Source organism: Perna viridis, chromosome 5, assembly GCF_037379345.1.
Source record: "Perna viridis isolate PV_CMFRI_1.1 ecotype Kerala chromosome 5, ASM3737934v1, whole genome shotgun sequence".
NCBI lineage: Eukaryota > Metazoa > Mollusca > Bivalvia > Mytilida > Mytilidae > Perna > Perna viridis.
The window spans coordinates 46,310,937-46,331,754 of NC_142449.1; the positions used below are offsets into that span (position 1 = coordinate 46,310,937).

Sequence of the window (20,818 nt, forward strand, 5' to 3'; positions counted from 1 at the left end):
CCACAAAATCAATCCAAATCTGAAATATAAAATATTGTGAGACAATATCATATACATCCCTATCCCTTTACTAGAGTATATAGTTGAATTCTATGAAATGTTTGTTTAAGTCCCCTTTTTGCCCCTAATTCAAAAACAGTAAGGGCAATAACCCTGAAAATCATAACCAACGTTCTTTTTGTTATTTGTAACCTCTTTATAAAATTATATAAAGATTAACTTACTATTACATAAGTTATGGCACGGAAACCAAATGTCTACGGATGACTACATGGACAACTACGACAACAACAACATGGACAACAACAGCGCATTACCAATACACAACTGCAAATGGCCCTTGACTTGAGTTGGCTTTAGTTACCAAACATTTTAATTGACAGCAATACATGCATATTCTTTAAGTGCAACTTAAGACAAAACACAAGTTTTACTTATTACATTTTTAACTTTCAAAACTGATCATTTTTTCACCTTAGCTGCCCTTATCTCCCTGCCTACTGACTGTGTAAGTACAAGATGAGTATCAAACTGCACCAATACAAACGGTGTAATACCATCATTCTACATAGGACTAGCGTCTTCATATTTTTTAAAAGACAAATTCTATGTGTTGCATGAAATATCAACAGTTATGGAGCAAGATTGTCATAGGTCTGTAAAATTGAGAAAAACTTATCAATGGCATCAGAATTGAGATTGTCATAGGATATATGTTTATCAAAGTTTTACCACTGCAGTGGTCTAAAAACCTTTGAAACATGTCATATTAAAATGATAAATACCTGTAATCTCATTTTTCATATAAATTTATAAATTGTACTTTTGTACTAGTATGTAAAGTTATAATGTGAATCAAGGACTGATAAAGGAAACTGATAAATATTTGCATGTATAATACCATACGCTTCATCAGCTATGTAAGAAAACAGTCATCATGGTTATAGAAATCTGATCTTATTACATGTACATGTATCTACAAGTCACAAAAATATCATTATGCGACAGCCTTCTGATTTGAGACAGAACTTTTACAACTAAATCATTATTTTACTGGCCTCAGCCTTTCATGAAGTTGAGCAATTATACCACTGACCAGTGGCCAATTTTACAAAAAAATTGTAATTGCAAAATAAGTTATGAATTCACAATTCTTTTTTATGATGTCATAACTTTTTTGTTAAAAGGAGTGCTGGGATTTTTTCCATTTGTGATGAATATCTCTCACCAACGGAAGACATTCATTTGTGTTCAAAATATACATACACCACGGTTAAAAATTAAGCAACATCCTATCATCAAATATACTGTAATTTTATTCCGACAACTTAATTTAATAATGAAATATTGCATTTTTTTATAAGTTTCTAACCCTGATGTGCTAACTAAAATTTTATAATACCTACTTTCCCTGCTCTAGCAGAACCACATCATTCCAGCCTCTCTCTGCTAAATGATACGCAATAGATGTACCAGTAATACCGCCACCACAGATTACAACACGGGCATGGGAGGGAAGGTCTGTATTGGTCACAAGTTTCTTATTCTCGGAAGTGGTACCAGATAATCTTCTAGACAGAATTCTATTGAACACTGAGCCAGTACATTGTTTATGTAAAGGAACTTTAACAAATCTGCTGAGAGACATTGTAGAAAATCAGCCACTAAGTCATTTTCACCCACCTCTACCAACAAGAAAGCTGGTTTGAACTGGATAGACAGCAAACATTATACAAAGTAGTTGACTATTTTGCAGGTTAAAATATAGGGTATGTCAGAATCTGAAAACATAGATAGATAGTTAATTATAAATTTGTAAACAAAACAAGGTAACTGACCTACTAAAGTATAAAAACTAGTGGTAAACTAATCCCTCTCAGATAAATCTACATTAATAATGTATGCTGATACATGCATAATTATTTTCAGGTCTACTTAGTTGTAAACGTCAATTACTTTCCAGTAAACAATGCATTTTGATTGAATGTCTTACTTCAACACCTAAACATTGGGAATGCATAAATGGTTTACATAACTGTCAAACTTTCAAATTTAAAAATATGGGTTATAATGTTTAAAATTTAAATACACAGAGTTTTATATACATTATTTGAGATTTTCAAGTGGCAGATTTAAAACATAAACATTTTGGTTCAGAACTCCTGTGTTCTACATAAGGGGCAGAAAGAAGAAGACACAACCCTGGGACACAACTTCAGGGTCTTACCTAGAGGGAGAAATGATTAAAGACTTCTCCTTGTTTGTGCTCACTTCTTGCATTTCTCAGGGAGAAGTTTTTAGACAACATAGACAGAAGTGTCAATATTGATATTTTTCAAACAGAATTTACTAAAACTTCTCCTTGTCATTAATGTCTAGATTAGGCCCTCCAAAGCCATATTTTTATCCCAAATTAGGATATAACAGAATAATAAAAGCAGCTACTGTTTATAATTTCTTATTAGTAGATACCAATACTGCCATTTTAAAGACAATGTCCTGTGTTCATAACCCTGAATAATATACAATGTACCATCGTAACCATGGTATCTGAAATCCCTTCCAATTACTAAAACATTGCTTTTTGAGCTTATGGCTTTTGATTGCTACAAATAAAATTGTATGGAATGGAAGAACCTTAATGAACAAGCTTCTATACCCCACACCCCTCAGGTAGGAAAAGTGCATAAAAGGATTTCAGTCCTATCAAAGCTTTTATGGTCACCAGCACTTTACCCAAACTTGCATTTAATGTCATGTAAGCTTTGTTAATATTGTCATCCTTCACAGTGAAATTGGTCTAAACCAAAAGCCATGAAAACCCAAAAAACGGTCTAAGCCAAACACTTTTTAAATATTGTTGAAGTCCTTTTATCTCAGTTTAAATGTATTTTGAACCTTGGTTTACCGACCACCTGTCTAAACTGAACTAATTTAAAAGTTTAAAAGATGTTTGGTTTAGACAGATTTTACTGTAGTTTGGATCTTGTCTGTATCTCCTGGTATGTTGATAAGAAAAAAATGTCCATATAAAGTCCAAATGTCCTGTTATCTTTTACCTTACTGTACTGTTTACAAATTATTAAAGATCCAGGAAGGTAATCACATATATTGACTGGCTAATAAATATCAAATCTGCAAATGCAGCAACTAAAGATCAAAACAGCAATGCAGATAGTGTTAATAAAATGATGAAGTTTTGTATGTTGCCATGCATAGCCCCCATTCCTACAGGAAGTTGTTATCAGAGAGCAACCAAAATTGTTTACAACATATGTCCAAATAAAAGAAAGTCTTACACGAAATTTGAAATCCATCCATCCTTTGGGTGCTGAGTTTTTTATGAAAATTTTCTCAATCAATCCATATAGCGAAAAAGTCAGTTTCACGAAACAGGAAGTTGATATCAAAGAGCAACCGAAATTACTTACAACATACATGTATGATCCATCTATATGAATCCATAAACCACATTTGAAATCAATTCATTCATAAACTATGTGCCCAGATTGTCATATTTGTGCATTTCTTCTGAGCATGATTATTTTTCAATTTAGAATCCAGCACTTAAATGTAATGTATGTTACACTCATCATCATGGACCATAGAGTTACAAATATATATTTACAGGCAGAATAACTTTTTTAAAGCATGGTGTTACTGTTTTATAGAAGAAAAGGAGGAAGACCAAATCATACAACATATATAATATAATTACCTTCAGCTGTTTCTATTGCAGTACTGTAACATAACAATAATACAATTTGAGTATTTGTGAATTGCAACAAAGAGGATATAAAAAAGACTACATTCAGCCATCTTAAGGAGACTGATAATCAATCTTCCTCAAAACACACACTGAGTGTTTTTATCAGCAGTAGATATACCTATATTGTTAACCAGTTGTGTAAAATCAATACATGTAACTGTATTATACAATTGTGCAATTTGCCAATTCAAAACCAGAAAAAAGATCTAATACATTTTCAATAACTACAATGTAGAAAACAACAGGAAAACATGACAAAAACAACAACAAAAGAAAACCAATATGGCCAACTACAAAATCTGATTGTTTTGACAATGTATTTCTGTACAGCAAAAAAAAAAATAAAATAAACATTTCAATTCATTGGAAATTCCACCAGTATATACATGTAGTAGTAATTTCTCTATTTTTACACAATTGGTTGATAAAGGCGGGGGTCAAGCAATATTGGGCTGAGGTAACACCCAATAGGACTGACTATCTTAAGACATACATGTTACACAGACCAATATGCAGTCTTCATGGTATGCCACAGGTCTAGGGACCACGACTTGTAAAAATCGTGAGAGGCCTGTGAAAGTTTGGACAATAAGCCAATAGAGTCAATATGAAAATTATAGAAGATTGTCTTGTGGGCCTCTGGACTGAAAATTAAACCGTGAAGACTGAATATGGAAGAAAAACATTCTATAACCCTAGTATACATAGTCACTTAAGTGCAAATGTAGTTTGTTTCACTTGCCAGTAGATCCAGTAGTCAGTTGATAACTTTAAAATCAGTTCAGACCGTCATTGGGAGAATGTAATGTACTATTTAACACCACATATATACATGTACCAAGAATAGTGAAGTTCATTTGTATTGGCAAAATTGGGTGGGCTGAAAAAGAGATTATATCCTTCCAGACAAGCCCACAGGTATCCCACAGGTAAGTATAAACACAACATATACAGCAACTATATTTTCTATGCAGGATATTGTTAACAATGACACAGATTGATGTGACCACAAGGGACAGAACTCTGAAAAGTTGGGCTAGTACGAATACTACGTGACTTATGCTTGATTTATCTCTGAAATAAAATTGTGATTAAATGTTTTAAAATATTTACATGTATGTAATTGACATACATTTGTACATGTACATGCATATGTTTCTGAAACAAGATCTAAATATGTCAGAACTCAAAAAGTTGAACTTTGACACTTACGTGTAGATGTACCTAGAGTTACATGTACATCACATGCACGTAGATTCCGTATATATAAAAAAAAAAAACAAAGAATTGACTTTTTGTTGAAATCAAACAGTCTATTTTTTGCATTATTTGTGTATAGAAATTTTAAGCAATAGCTCACAGAGCTATCATGAGAATAATCTCTACCAACACAGACATGTTTGAAGTCGCCCCTAATTTCTTTATACTGAAGAAATGTATATAATATTTCACATCCTATTTACATACATGTTAATCCTGCTAATCAATGTTCAATAAAAACTGTTGTCATTGCATCATTAGGAAAAATAAATGGTCCAATTTTGTCATGGTCTTTTTTGTTTTAATCTGATTCATCAGATATATGTATGCAGCTTGCAAGCTTGATAGCATTTGGAAGTTGGAAGAATGGAATTCAAACTTCTTACATTGTAGAAGAATATATAACTACATGTACATTTGTATATTGGAATAGCGTGCTTACAGAAATCATGTAAATGTTGGACAGATTGCATGCAGTACTGCAGCCTGATAACTTTAAAATCTGTTCAGTCATTAGGTCACCTGCTGATCAAATAGTACTTTAAGTCGGAAAGTAATTCTTTACATACAGAATACAAGGCAATTGGTTTTTGATTAGGGGGTATCTCAGGTGAGCCCTGTAGAGAAAAAACCAATTGCCTAATATTGTAAAATTGTTTGATCTTTTTTATGGAGAAACAATCTAGACTTTAACAGTGCTTGAGCCAAAATGGCCATAAAATGTTTAGGGTAGGTGCAAAAAAAATAGGGTAAATGTACATGTAGGTAGGGTAGAAGGATATACTTCTACATATTTTTTTTTGCCTTAGACTAGAGAGCTATTTGTATCAAATTACATTTAACTTTACTGATAATTCACCTTTACATCATTGTATTGTCAATGGGAAAATGCAAGACTTCCTATAACACATGATGTGTGTCTGTGTTAAAAACTAAAATCAAAGTGCTGAGGCACTGAGTCAATGCAGTGTATATTTATACAGTCCATTTATCAATGTATATTTTTGGATCTTCTTTTGTTCTTTGGTATTATTGCTTGGGTATTCCTGGCTGTACACGTATATTGATGTCCTCAAATTTTCCTAACACTTGAATCACCATTTCTTGCAAAATATGAATTCCATTAATGTATTTCCAATAAATGATTACCTTTCTCTATGAATTTTTCAGTTCAAAAAAAGGATAAAAAATTCTTGTTGTGAAAATTACTATGCAGTTTAAAGATCATTAAACTAAAAAACAACTTTGTAGCTCATAGATTCCAATTAAGTTGGAAAGTCAATGGTATAAAGATGTGGTGAATACAGGGAATATGATGAACTTGGAGTATTGATAAATACATCTTTCTTTCTCTCCAACACAAAGAAGTTACTAGTGAACACATACCTCATGAGTACCACTTTATTATGATGAATCACTACTGCTGAATGTTTTATACCAGTCTGCCTTCAATAATGTATGTGCATTTCTTTCACTTTTTCTGCATGATTGTTTCACAAATATGTAGAAGATTATATAATACAAGTAACTCTTATGTTTTGCAAATATATAAGTGCTAAGAAATCAGGCTTCATGTTTTTTATAGTTGTTTTATTAAGAGATGTTGACATATACATTTACAGCTGCTTCATACTACACACATGTACCAGCACTTGAGAATCATGAACTTTGTTTCATGCTTAAATAGTGTCCCAGCACAGAAATGGTCCGTTTTACTTTTCACTTCTCACTTCATCCAGTGACACTTATAAGTGATAACCACTGAAAAGAAATCAAGGAAAAAATCATAACATTGTCCGATATATACAAAATGTTACAATGTAAATTCATGAATATATACATGTATTTTAACCATATGATATAGAGAAACCTCCTCTTGTTGGGAAATATTGTTATATGTACATATAATTTTGTGCAAATCAGGCAAAAATAAAGGTTGGGTGGTTATAACAGTCCCAGGTTTTTACTGGTTTTTAAACCACCTGGACAATATTCTCACAGTCATCAATACTGGTCGATTGAAAATTTGCAAACAATATTTCTGTCATTATTCATAGTTTTTGTCCTACATTAAAAAAAAACATTAATATAGTATCTACTTTATTTCAGTGTTCTAAGATTTTATTCTTTTAATATTTCTATCAGCTGTATTAATTAAGAAAAAATAAATATATTTTTCTCTAAAATGATTCAAATGTATCTGAAATAACATAACAAACTTTACAAAAATGTACAGTGTATTTCATGAGCACATCTTTGTTTCAATAACTATTAATAACAGGTAACATACATGTAAGTAAGAGTAGAACAGGTTACTTTTCACCCCTCATAACCAATAGATCATAAAAAGTGGTTTGAAGTGATAAGTATAAAACAATAAATTAAAGTCATTTCATTTACCACACAAAAACCTGCTAAATACAGAAATGGAACGCTTGCTAAGGATATTGCTTTAGGTCTTCTTCCATGTATGATTTTAGCTACACATGTACCTGCTGATTTATAATGATGTTTGGACCCCCATTTCAAAATTTCTGGATCAATACCAGAACGTTGATTTATCTATGAGCAATTAATGTCACATTGTAAAGTAGAGAACAAATTGGATACATGTATTACTATATTACAAATAGCATAATTTCATGTATGAAATCTTGAATTGATACTGTACTGCATATGCCAGTAACCATAGTTAGAGTACATGCACATGTATTTTTGTAGTTTTCAGTGTAAATTCCTTGTTCACAGTCATACAAATATAAACTGCAAACTACTAAGAAATATGACTACACTGCTCTACACTAGCAATAAGAATAGTATTCCTATCACCAATTTTGAAAATTTTAAATAACTGTGTACATACAAATATATGAATAAATAACGTATACCTTTAACACTCTTGTCTTGTTTGTGCAGGTCCGGATGTTAAAAGAATAGGCCTGCAGCAGCGCTAAGCTTGTCGTAAAAGGCGACTAAATAGTGCTCAGAACCCTAGCCAGGGGCTAGGGCACTCTGCCCACAGAGCAACTGGGATGTGTGCCCCAGGTGGTGGAATGGGGTACCCCTGGCGTGTTACATGCTGGGGTTGTCAGGCTATAATATGAAAAACCTGACCGCTAACCAAAGTGGTGCACCGTGTTGGGAAAGATGCCACGTTACTCCCACGTTAAAGAACCCTACTGTGGTATTTGAGTAGGAACCATAGGGCTCCGCCACAGGAGGCTAAATTGCCGACCCTACCAACCTCTCCTTATTTCCAGTGGCAATCAAAATTTGTCGACCCCATTGTCCTTGTCTCCAATCCCTTTTTCATTTTATCATCATTTCATGTTCATTTTATCATCAATTTCATGTTCATCGTCTGAATATAGCTGAAATATTGCAGCTCGGACGTTAAACCCCAACAAACAAACAAACAAACCTTTCACACTTACCTAGTACATTGTACATTAAAGAATGTCTATGAAAATCAGCTCTTACAAAAGGTCTACTTTTGGCAGTCTTGATAATTCCAACACATTTTCAATGCACTTTCATGGACACAGAATTTCTAACGTAACTGTGTTTTTCTTGTGTCATGAAAATCCTGTTTCTTACTTTATGATCTGCATTCTAAAATAAAGTATCTGGTATATTTTGACAATGTACTAAAAAAGTACCAATCCATAATCAGTTATGACTACATGGATATAATACACATGTACATTGTATTACTATTTCTTTAAATTCCATACTGAATAGTACATGCCAAAATCTTTATCACATGCAGTATCAACAGGAGACTCCTACATCAACTCAAGGGCCACTGGCCCGTGGGGTGATATAGGTAAAGGGTTGTTACTGCATATCAAACAGATTTTCATGTCATGTTTATTCTTTCTTATATTTCATCTATTCAAAATGCACTTCAATTGTGTTCTGTGCAAGGTGTGATATATGATAAGCAATATATGTCTAGGTGTGTGATATAGGGTATGCCATATAGGTCTATGGGTGTGATTTAGAGAATGTGGTATAGGTTCAAGGGTGCGATAGACAGTAAGTTTTATAGGGTCTAGACGTGTGATATAAGGTATGCAATAAATGTCCGTGGGTGTGATATATAGGGTACTTGAAATGGGTTTAGGGTGTGATATACAGTATGCAATATACCAGTAGGACAAGGGGTGTGATATACAGAAGACAATAAAGGTCTAGGGGTGTGATATAGAATGCAATATAGGTCTGGGGTGTGATATACGGTATGCAATATAGGTCTAGGGGTTAGATACACAGCATGAGATATGTCTATGGATGTGATATACAGTATGTCATATAGGTCAAGGGGTGTGATATAAGGTATGCAATATAGGTCTGTGGGCATGATATAGGGTATGCGATAAAGGTCTATGGTCGGTGTGGAAGTTTGGATTTTAGGAACATGTACAAGTGTATGTGTAATGTATCCACTTGCGTTTCAAGGACATTACTTTATTTCAACGGATACCCCTCCTTTTTGATAGTTCAAGATTACCTACTGAATGTGATGAATATGCCACATGACTTTATATCATCCTTACCATTGAAACAGACATGTTTATGTCTCTGCTTTGAAATCATAATAATTTAATAATTCTGTTTATTTTCTATTTTAAATACTTCATTGTTTGCTACATGTATGTACATGTGTGTTTACCATTTTATTTTATTTATGTACATGTAGTAATTAACATATATGTACACAGTACTTGCATCTTATGTACAAAAGTTAAATTCCTAGGATCAAATTAATCACACATGAAATTTTCCAATAAAAAGGAGGGGTGTCAACCTTATGCACCCTCCCCTGGATCCGCCACTGTAATCTATACTTACTACACAAAAATTGTACATTGCAGCTCCAAAAATCCGTCATTAGAAGCTTCCAACATCTTCATTAAAAGGGTCAGATCAAGAGAAAAAATGGCAAATCTCGATTGAGCTTTCCTCCCTGCGAATGCGAATGTTCAGGTCAATTTGACAAAATAGTCCAGCTCTCTTCGTCAAAATTTAAATAGTCAATATCATATAATCATTGAAATCTTGCAGTTCAACACATATTAAATAGCCTTAATATCGTTATACACCCATGTCGTACATAAAGTAAACATTACATATTTGGCATGGAGTGTGATCGCGGCAGAGAGATATCTTAATGCAAACTTTGCAAGGAGAATAACCCGCGGAGTGTTATGTTGTTAGTTATATGTTGAAATGTCTACCCTGGTTATGTAATTTGGTTGCCGACGATCGCTAAGTCAAGTTCAGACTTCATTGACAAAAATCACATTCCAACTGCATGCAAACCTTGACTTAAATTCTAACAAAAGTAAGAATTTTAGTCATTCATATTTTGAAAGATGATTATATAGGATGTACGTATTAAGATCTTAGTAAGACTTACTCTCTGGCTATTAGCTTCCCTGCCTTGAAATTTGCATTCTAGCTTCACTTCCCTTCCAAAATTTCTTGTAAAGGACTAAAACCCTGAGCAAACACCAAGGACATGGACATTTTAAAAGTTGTGTCCTTACATGTTAACCTTCTTTGGTTGAATATTTGTGCGTTCATTTGAACTTTAAAAATCAGATAATTACCTCAGCTATATCTACATGTATATCATCAAAATTCTGTACAAAGCACCAATTTACACTTGTTCTGTCTGGTAAACAACATCTACAAGGTGAAGCTAAATATATGAGTCAAACTCCTCTGGTGAAAAAGTCACGAAAGTAATAAAATGCGGTAACCTTTGTATAAAAAAATATTTCTTCAGGAGCACAAAATATATATGATGTTATTGTAATATTAAGTTTTTGAAATAAAAGAAAATAGCAGCTTTTGCTATTTTTATGTTATCAACGAAAGTTTAATTTCCACTTTTAGACTGTTCCCTCAGAACAAATATGGCTGCGCCCATAGAAAGAAAAACTTTGCCTTTGGGAAAACTTATTTTTGAGAAATCAAGCTTTTGTCATGAAAAGTCGAAGCATGAAAACTTTATAGAGGATCACCCTTTTAATTACAGCGTAAATATTTTTTTTATAAATATGCTTAGTTAGGCTATTTTTTTTTTGTATGTACAGTAATGTACATGTAGCAACGTTACAACTTGCATAGCTGGATCTGCATAATGTACCACCAACCCTCTTTTAAAACTTTTAACTTCTATACTCATAGCTGTCAAAGAGGGTCTGCAGTCCTACCACAACACTTGTTACTCCCATAGTGGTATTAATTCAATGTGGATCCTGAAAAATTCAAAAGATCTTTTTGGAGTTAATCAGTTCAAGACTATCATCAGAATATAATACATGTAGCATTAAAACATATGACTTTTCAAAACTGCAGTGCTTTCATTAAGAGTCGGTACCTGGTACTTTTACCCGGCTATGGTAGCGTCTGGTACCGGCAGAATAAAACAAATGCAAAAAAAATCATGAGGAAAAATCTAGTAAATAGATATCTAAGAAAATTCTGTTTGTAGGCTATGTCTCCAAAATTACAATCTCCATTATTTATAATTGTTTATAAGGGTGTCTTGGTTGAGGTCTGAGTTGGAATCTAATCAGTTATGCGCTGATTTAACCTACAGTCTCCTATAGTGAAAACTTGTCAAAAAGACGCCTGTCATTTTTCCTGATATTTGTTGTGATTTGTGCAGACGAGTGCAGGAATTTTTAGTGTTGATAATGAATCAACACATGAAACAAACTTTTACAGAATATGATTTAAGGGATGACCATTCAATTCGGCAGGGAGAGAGAGTTCTGGTAAAAATATTCTGGCAACCCTAAGTTTGAAAAGAGCATGTCTGGCTTTGCTCCCAAGAATATGAAAAAAAGTATTTGATCCGAGATTCAACACTGCTATAAATGATAATAAACCCTTTTGTGGTAAGTTTGTGAGCATGCTCATTAGACAATTCGCCAAGGTAGGACTTGGGTAGAACAAAAGAATTTACCTCGCGGAAGTGTATCTTGAGCTTGCTGTATGCATGCTCATCTACTACCCCAACATTAGCACAAAAAGGTCTATAGAAAATAAAGACATTGTAATATTAAAAAAATTCTGTCTGTCTAAAAGTCGACCAGTCTAAAACTGCCAGCCTTGTTCTATTTCAGAAGCAACAAATTTCTTATCAGACTATTATTTTAAGACCAACATTTCACAATAAGACACATGCAATTGCACTACATGTCACAGTAATAATTAGGCAATAAACAACAACAAAGTTTTATGTATTATGAAAATTATTTAATCAGTACTAGGAACCACCACATGTTATGGAATTTCATTTAATATATATTTAGTTTTGTTTCTATGCATTTATTTGCATGGGTTAGTGTTCAAATTTTGTAACTAGTAAATAAAAGCCGAAGAACAAAATATGACATTTTTCAAAATAGGCGTTGCCCGGGACCCGCTGGGGGCCTTAAGCAGCCCCCAGACCCCTTGCAGAATTTATTTGGTACCTCCTACTTTCTGTAAATTATCTCCTGCCTGAAAAATTAATGAAACCCCTGACACTGTATACTTTGATTCCCCATACTCAGTTAAAATCCCGACTTAAAAACATTGTACATCGTTGTTTTTCCAAAAAAGATGGTACACCTAGATGCAAATATATAGTTCTTGGCAGAGATTCCTCATACTTTGTAAGAAATAATTCCAAATCATCTTCCAAATATATAGAAGAAGATGTTTCCAAAATGCAGGAAGTTTTAATCGACAACACTGACTTGCTGACCTTTTCCTTCATTCTTATGAGGCAGACTTTCTAGCTGATCTGATCCAAAAGAAAGAATATCATTTAGCTAGATCCTTTAATCTCAGTTTCCGCAATGTAGATGACGTATTATCTTTTAATCTTTAAACAATCCTAATTTTTGGGATTTGATACATCGCATCTACCCCAAAGAACTTGAGATAAAGGATACTACCGACACTGTGAAGTCGGCCTCATATATTGACCTACACTTAGAAATCGATAAAAGGAAAACTATTGACCAAACTTTATGACAAACGTGATGACTTTTCATTCAGAATTGTCAACTTTCCTTCCAACTGTAGCAACATCCCTTCACCTGCATAGTGAGTGTTCATATCACAACTCATAGGTTATGCCAGAGCTTGCCGAAACTATGCAGACTTTTTATATCGCGCTAGAATTCTAACAAAACAGGCTTCTGGAACAGGGTTATGTTGCTACAAGATTTAAGTCATCACTACTGAAGTTTTATGGTCGTCATCATGAACTCGTGGATTGTTACAGTGTATCCATCTGTGCTACGAAAACTGATTTGTTCAATGTGTTATAGTTTTCCTTTCCTCTTTCGACTACCCCAGACTTGACTTTTTATGAGCAACTCGGTGGGTGTTTCTAGAAAAGCAGAGGATGCTTACCCTACCGTTGGTTAGTTTATGTTCTTTGTTGTGTGTGTCTGTTTTCCTCGTCTGGTCTTTGTCCCTGGATTACATTCTTTTGATTGCCACTATAACCTTGGTTCCCTTGATTACTCTTCCATTATTTGTAATACTGCTTGCCCAGATTGATTGATTGATTGTTGGTGTTTAATGCCCAAGCAATAATATTTCAGCTATGTCCGGGCAATGAACATGAAATGGATGATAAAATTAACATGAAATAATGATGAAATGAAAAATGGGATGGGATAAAAGGATAATAGGATTGGCAAACTTTGATTGCCACTGGAAATAGGGAAAGGGGTAGGGTTGCGCAATGTAGCCTCCTGCGGCAGAGCGCAAAGGTTCTTACCTCCATTGAATACTACAGCATTGTTTTTTAATATGCGAGGAAATTGGCACCTTCCCCAACACTTTGCACCACTATGGTTTTCAAATGTAACTTGTGAGGGATTGTAAGCAAGAGAAGTCCAGTTAAAGATGTAGTACTTAAGTTTAGAAATTAAAAAAGGAGTTGTTCCTTTTTTTAATGTAAAGTAGTCAAGTTTACAAAAAATAAGTGTAAGCAGTTTTTATTGATATTCTGGTAATTCTCTTTTTGAAACATCTGGATACTTCAAAATCTAGAAGGAATAGTCAGGTAAAATTAGTTAAATCCAAAAAGTAAATTCAATATCTAATTCAGCTACATATTTCTTCTTCATATATTCAGGCTTTCAAGTGGGCCCTTATTTTCCTTATTTTCCTTATTTTTCAAAAGCAACCCTAATTTTCTTAATAAAAGCAGAAGAATCATAAAAAAGCCCTATTTTTGTTGAGAAATTCCTTATTTTTCGAATTTTGAAGTTTTTACATAGTAATATCCCTTTATACTGTTTGTATTAATGGAATCTAGCTTAGTATGCTGTCAGAAAATGAATATTATGATCAAATAAACACCTCAGAAGACATTTTGGTGGTCATTAGCAGTTGCTGAATACAACTGTTGATGACCACTGGCATGATCTTCTGAGTTGGTAAATAGCTTTTATATTGTTGTCTTTAGCCAATGGTAAGTGACTTGTTTTTCTTTTAGTATTATAATTGAAAAAAGAAAGAATGTCATCCCTTATTTTTGTGTTAAAGGCCCTAAAAAATCCTAAATTTAGCCCTTATTTTTTTAAGAATTTGGCCCTAAAAATAGCCCTTATTTTATACAAAAAGTCACTTGAAAGCCTGTGTATTACAACTTCTGAAAATAATGGGATTTCTTTGTTTTTTTTCAGATTAGTTGTATACTACCAAACTGTAACAGAGTACCAGATATTCTTCACCACAGCTGTTATGGAGAGAAATCATTCCTTGTTCATGGCTTGCCTTTGGTGGACCTTATTAGTACAGATCTCATTGGAGCATTTATCAAGAAGGGTTATTATCTTTATTATCATAATTAAGCATGTTTATGATTGAACTTTTCATCATTGTTGCAAGTTTCAACTTTATATCATAAAATACATCATAAAGATGCATATAATGTAGGCTCAGAACTTGCTTAGAAAAAGTTTATATTTCATATTTAAGTACAATAGAAATGTTTTTGTTTAATTATCCATCTTTTTAGGTACAATATTAGGTAATGATGTTCTCAATTACTTTATTGTATTTACTATAAATTAGTGACTTTGATTTAAGTATGAGCTTTTTAACATAGTACAGGATAATTTTGTTGTTGTTTTTTTATAATTTCCTATTTAAACTCTGTTAAAAAATAATTGCCAGACAATACATGTACATATAGTAACTACTTCGCTACAACTTGTTTTGTAGTACAATTTTTTTTTTTTAATTTAGGTAAATTACGGATGCTTTCCCATGGTACATGTATAGATACTGATGACTGCATAGCTGTTCTTCCTACAGGTAACATGTTGTTAATATTCATGTATTGGTAAAGACAGAAACAATATTTCTGCCTTTTGTACTTGAATAATTAAAGAGGGAACAACTCATTTATTTCCATTCATTAAAAGCTTTTTTTTAGAGATAGCCAACACAACCTTACAGAGGAAAACAAATCAAAGTTTTCTTTTTAAATGTGCTGAATTTAAATTAGTGGGTATTGATTTTGCAAAATTTATTATCCATTCTACTTTTTAACAAGATAAGGAAAGAAGTTGTTTCAGTATGAGCGAAATTTGGCCTCAACAACAAAGTCTACATGAAGGATATTTTATGTTGTTTCGCCAGCTCTTTATTGTGTTTTACATTTGATTTGATTGGTTTATGGTAATAATTTGAACATGGCCACTTCCGTTCCACACGAAAACCATCTTAAGTATTGCAGAAATGTTAAAAATTAAAGGTTTTTGTAAAAGTGACATAAATGCATTCTGTTATTTCAGAAATAACATCATGAATCTCATCAATATCATCTTATATTCAGTTTTTGCGGCCATTTTACTATACTACTACCTAGAAATCAGCTTTATTCAAATTTTCAAAAATGCCCAAATTATGAGACCAAAATGGGTCCTCACCAACTTTCTCCTTTATAAAGTAACCATTACATTACATTTTATTTCTTTTTTAATCAAAAACTCAAATTTGTATTTCTTTAAGGACATCTGGTTTTACATCTAAGCAAAGATACATACCAACAGCTTGGAATAGAAGGACAACCGTCACAATTTCCAAAAAGGAAGAATTTCAAATATGGTAAATTTTGAAGCTATGCATAATACATGAACTTGGCCACAAGGTAGGGATCATTAAGAAAAGAAGGAATATGGTGAAACAAAACAAATATATAAATACAAAATAGTAAATTCTTACAGAGATCACCTAATGTAAACACTCCTGTAAGTCAGCTCTGGAAGGCCCTGACAACAAAGTGCTGTATATACTGGAGTATAATTTGATCCACCTATAAGTCGGAATTCCCTTTTCAGTCCATAATTTCTTGAACCTAACTTTGACCAGTTTATAAGTCCAACTGAAACACTTAAGTACTGTGAAAGGACTTACCAGTATTTGTGGGTATCAATTTTCTTGATAGAGGAAAAAATGTGTGTATGTAGATTCTTGAATTTATGGATTTGACAACTCCATCATACAAATGAATAGTAAATTTCCTTTTTGTTGGGAACCAAACTTAATGGCTTGCATGATTATTGGTATTTCACAACAATACTTTCTCCAGAGCGACATCAACACAAAGCTCTACTCACATTATAGGGTGACCTTGTATTGGCCCCTGTCATTGCATACTTTTATTTTCAGATAACAAATTAACATAATAGTCTTACAGTTACTTGTAATTCTGATTCTAAGGCGACGTTCTTGTCTTGACACTACCTTACATTACAAAATGTTTTTGATACTGTAACATGAGTGTGTTGTCTCCAGAGGTGCCCCCTTTGAAAAATTTATAGTAACACATAATTCAGTATTGAAAAAACAGGAGTGTAAAAGGACAGGAAGGGACAAGACAAGCACAAAATAATTTTAAAACTCATGATGTTGAACGTAGTACAATTAAAAGTTAACGATTTTCATTAATTTGTTTTCAGTTATTGATTTAGATCTAAAACGTCCCTCATTCAAACCAGGAAAGAAAGGCTACAACAGAGTACAGTGGTGTCTTAAAGATAGACTCTGTCTGAAATTTAATTTTCTTACAAGTTGGTCTCCATCAGGTAAAATTTAATCTTCATCGTCAGATGATCTCCCTCAGTACATGTTTATACTAGTTATTCTCTATCCGCTAAACCTAGTTGTTGATCCTTGTTGAACACCATTAGTTAGAAATATCTTCTTCTATCTTAATAGTCATGGGATGATTATTTTTCATGTTACATTTCTTGTTTATGAGTAGTATTCTACATGTATTATTTTCATTATTTTCATGTTGAAACCAATTCTCTTTTAGTCTTGATCTGAAACGTTGGTATATCTTATACTTGTTAGTTAGTTTTGGTTTTTAAGATCCCAGCATAATTTTGACAATTTGAGTGATTTGATTCAACTTATTTAAATTATTAGTTTTTAGTGGAGTCCGAGTTGCTCATTTGCTTTTGTTACTTTGTGTGTATGATTTTAGTTACTTTAGGTTCTTTGTTGTGTATGTCGTTTTTCCATGTCTGGTCGATGCCCTTAAATTACATTCTTTTGATTACCGCAATAACCTTGGTTCCCTTGATTACTCCATCCTACACCTGAAAGAGAATCTTTAACCAAATTTCAGATGACGAGGTTTGTGCCAGCTCTATACAGAAATATTTCATGATGAAAGGTTATAAGTGTACACCACTGAAGACAAAATGCAGTATGAGGAAATACAACAACATAAGTGTGCCAGATATTGACCCCAATGAAACAGATTTTGCCCAGATGGACTATGATTATAACAGCGTATTTGAATGGCTTGGAGGATTCTCAAGTGGAATAGATTTGTAGGCATAGTTAATGTGAAATTTGTTGGCACACTAAACAATCTTATACTATTTGTTCAGTTATTGATTAAGTTTTTATCCCCCCCACCCTGATGAATTAGAGTAGTAATCCTTGGTTCTGTTGATCTGTTACGTTGTTCATCAATCTTTTGGAACAAGTTTTGGTTCTTGATAATAATGTGGTGCCTTCAACCATATCTTTTCAACTTTAAATACAATGATTTTGACCAAAAAGTCATGGGTTGGGAAGGCAAAGGACCATGGGCTTCATCTTAAAGAAAATTTGGCTGCTTTTTAACAAATGGCCCCTTCAGATTGTGAATGTCTTTAAAAATCCAGAAAATGGCAAACATTTCTTTCCCAACCACTGATATAAAGCAGGTCCAGTTTAATTATGGTGTGTTGCATTATCCATCTAAGGGTTATGACCCTTTTTTATTCAAATGTTTGGGATTTGAGTGCATGTGGCTACCAGATTCAATTTCTCAAGTTTTTGTTTCATAATGTGCCAAAAACAATAGCCACAAAATTATTTTTATACAAAGAAACTTTTCATTATATCTGTAAACCAGAAAACTACTCTATTATACAAGATATATACATTCAGACATGTCTACAATATTTCACAGGTTTCACACTATTAAAATATACATTTTTATTTGATATATTCAAATGCCAACATGCACTGGTATGGTTATGTATTGTTATTTATAGAACCTGTGACCCTGATGCTTACCTGTCAACATACAGCTTTAATGGACCAATCAAACCTCCTGTTAACTGCAGTCTGGTTTCCTATTATGGATATTTTTCAAATGCTGCAGTTCATGGTGTCGTTAAAACAGTAAGGTAGGCAAAAGTTTACATTTTCAAACAAATCAAAAAAGAAGAAGGCTGGGAAGAAGAATAAATCTTAATTATGACTGGAATCAATGGGAAATTAAATTTTAGGGATTCTTTTTAATTTTTGACTAAGTTATGCTTGTGTAACCAACTTTGGGACAGTTTACACTAGTTCATGGCCAAAGTTGGTTATTTCACACTACTTGGTCAAAATTTATAAACGTTTTCCCTTGATTTCCCTTCCACCTGTCTACTTGTTTAAAAACAGTAAGGTAGAACATAGAAAGTAGAGATGCACTGCTTTCTCCAAGTACACATAATTTATTGTACAACTATGGAAGAACTATTTTTGTGGAGCACAAAATTGGTCAAAACACAAACAGAAAATCTTAATGAAATGTTAAATTTCCAATGAAACTTTGATGCTCCAATGAAATTCAAAAAGTCATTCAAACAAGTCATGACAACACAAAAAAATGATACCATTAATTGAAATAGAAATTAAAAAAGACAAATATGGTGAAATGCCAGAAATGCATCAGTATATAATCTATTAAATAATTAATACTTTGAGTTTCATAAAAGTCAACTTTCAAAGTCAATTTTCAAAGTCAACTTGAGCCATGTGAAATCTTATAACTTACTTCAAAGCCTGATCCACTTATTTCAATGAGACAAGAAGGTATATACAAAAAAGAAAATTATGAAAACAATAAATGTTTGGAACAACTGGGAAAAAATAGGGACAATAAATGTTTGGGACAACAGAAAAAATAGGGACAATATATGTTTGGAACAACTGGGAAAAAAATAGGGACAAAATGTGAGTCATCAGATTCTTTCCTCGGTTTTAACAATTCAGATCAACTGTTAACCTTTATGTACCAAAAAGTACATTAAGCTTTTTAAAATGTATCATTTTCCCCACTTTTGATTTTTCTTTTGGCACCATCTTACTTTGTATAAATATGAGGTCTTGGATAGAAAAACTTACATGTATAAATCTTCATTTGAAATGGGGCACAAAAAATATTCAAAAATTTGAGGCACTTTCAAAACATTTTTTTTAAAGTTCTATATAATTTTTGTTTTATTGCAGGGAGAACATGAAAGATTGGAAACTACCATGGTGCTGCGTAACTGTTCATGGTTTTGATGACACTCCTATATCATGGAAACAAAGAGAACACAGTTACCTGAACTGTGGAGACAATTTATATACATTTCTGATATTTCCTGATGACCACTACTGGCTGTATACAGCTTTTGGCTCATATGATCTGGTCTCATAAAAGTAGCTTGTATTAACATAGTTTTCATTTTCTTGCCTAATGTCCTTTTTTTGCTGTGGTCTTGGTCTTGAATGCAAAAGATTGTGGGCTCATTCTCCAGTGGAATGAAATCAGACCCTAAGGAGGTAGACGTAAGGTAAGGGACATAACTTTTGACATCAGTAATATGTTTGTATCATATCCAATTTCACCAAAGCCTTTCAAGCTTTCCTTGAAACCGAATGAAATCAGTCCAAGTTACTTTGATGCTTACATGAGATTGATGTAAAATGGTGAATACAAACGTTCTAGTGATTTGTCCCTTACCCTAGGTCTACCTCCTTAATGTTGGAAGTTGCTGCTTTTCTGCCAAGAGAGTGACACCTGCATGGTTTAAAGTCAAGAGTACTATGACACAATTGGGTCAAAGTTAGTAGCATTTTCACCCAGATAAAGGACTCTTCTTTTACAGTTTCCAATAGATTTTGTAAAGATGTAACACACTTGTCAAAAATAATAATTCCAGCTTAAAACGGAGATAAATTATTGCTGTAGTACATCTTTATTTGAAAACTAATATTGGATGATAGAAATGAACTACCAAGTTAAATTCCCCATTGTTGGATTTTGGTTCTAGAATGTGTTACAAAACTGAATGTCCAGGATTCAGGTAAAGGGGTGTAAATAGATTATAGGCTGAGTGAAGCATGGCAAAAACATTTTGGGGGTTGAATTTTTTTTAAATAAAGATGTCATGCAAAAAATTTTTATACCCCCCGCTTGAAAAGTGGGGGTGTCTG

The 20,818-nt window shown here is 33.0% G+C and overlaps 2 protein-coding genes across 5 annotated transcripts in view; one reads left to right on the top strand and one right to left on the bottom strand.

Annotated features, from left to right (window-relative positions):
• Window positions 1-10,770, bottom strand: part of LOC148617949 (pyruvate dehydrogenase phosphatase regulatory subunit, mitochondrial-like) — a 35,304-nt gene extending 24,534 nt beyond the window's left edge. For 2 of the 4 annotated variants that reach the window (XM_088585633.1, XM_088585629.1), the window contains exons 1-3: window positions 10,645-10,770; window positions 3,719-3,741; window positions 1,407-1,781 (exon numbers count right to left, since the gene is read on the bottom strand). In XM_088585633.1, coding sequence (XP_088441759.1) covers window positions 1,407-1,648 — 242 coding nt within the window. In that variant the 5' untranslated portion in view covers window positions 1,649-1,781; window positions 3,719-3,741; window positions 10,645-10,770. Of the gene's footprint in view, window positions 1-1,406; window positions 1,782-3,718; window positions 3,742-10,451; window positions 10,561-10,644 lie in introns of those variants that run through there. The other 2 variants (XM_088585630.1, XM_088585632.1) reach the window with 2 other exon arrangements.
• A 172-nt stretch (window positions 10,771-10,942) lies between these two features.
• Window positions 10,943-20,051, top strand: LOC148617950 (ribonuclease P protein subunit p40-like). The gene is made up of 8 exons (XM_088585635.1): window positions 10,943-11,076; window positions 14,740-14,881; window positions 15,305-15,373; window positions 16,073-16,168; window positions 17,023-17,148; window positions 17,697-17,904; window positions 18,619-18,753; window positions 19,847-20,051. Exons 1-8 carry the CDS (start codon window positions 10,954-10,956, stop codon window positions 20,037-20,039), a joined length of 1,092 nt encoding a protein of 363 aa, XP_088441761.1. The 5' UTR covers window positions 10,943-10,953; the 3' UTR covers window positions 20,040-20,051.
• Window positions 20,052-20,818: the final 767 nt, after the last annotated feature.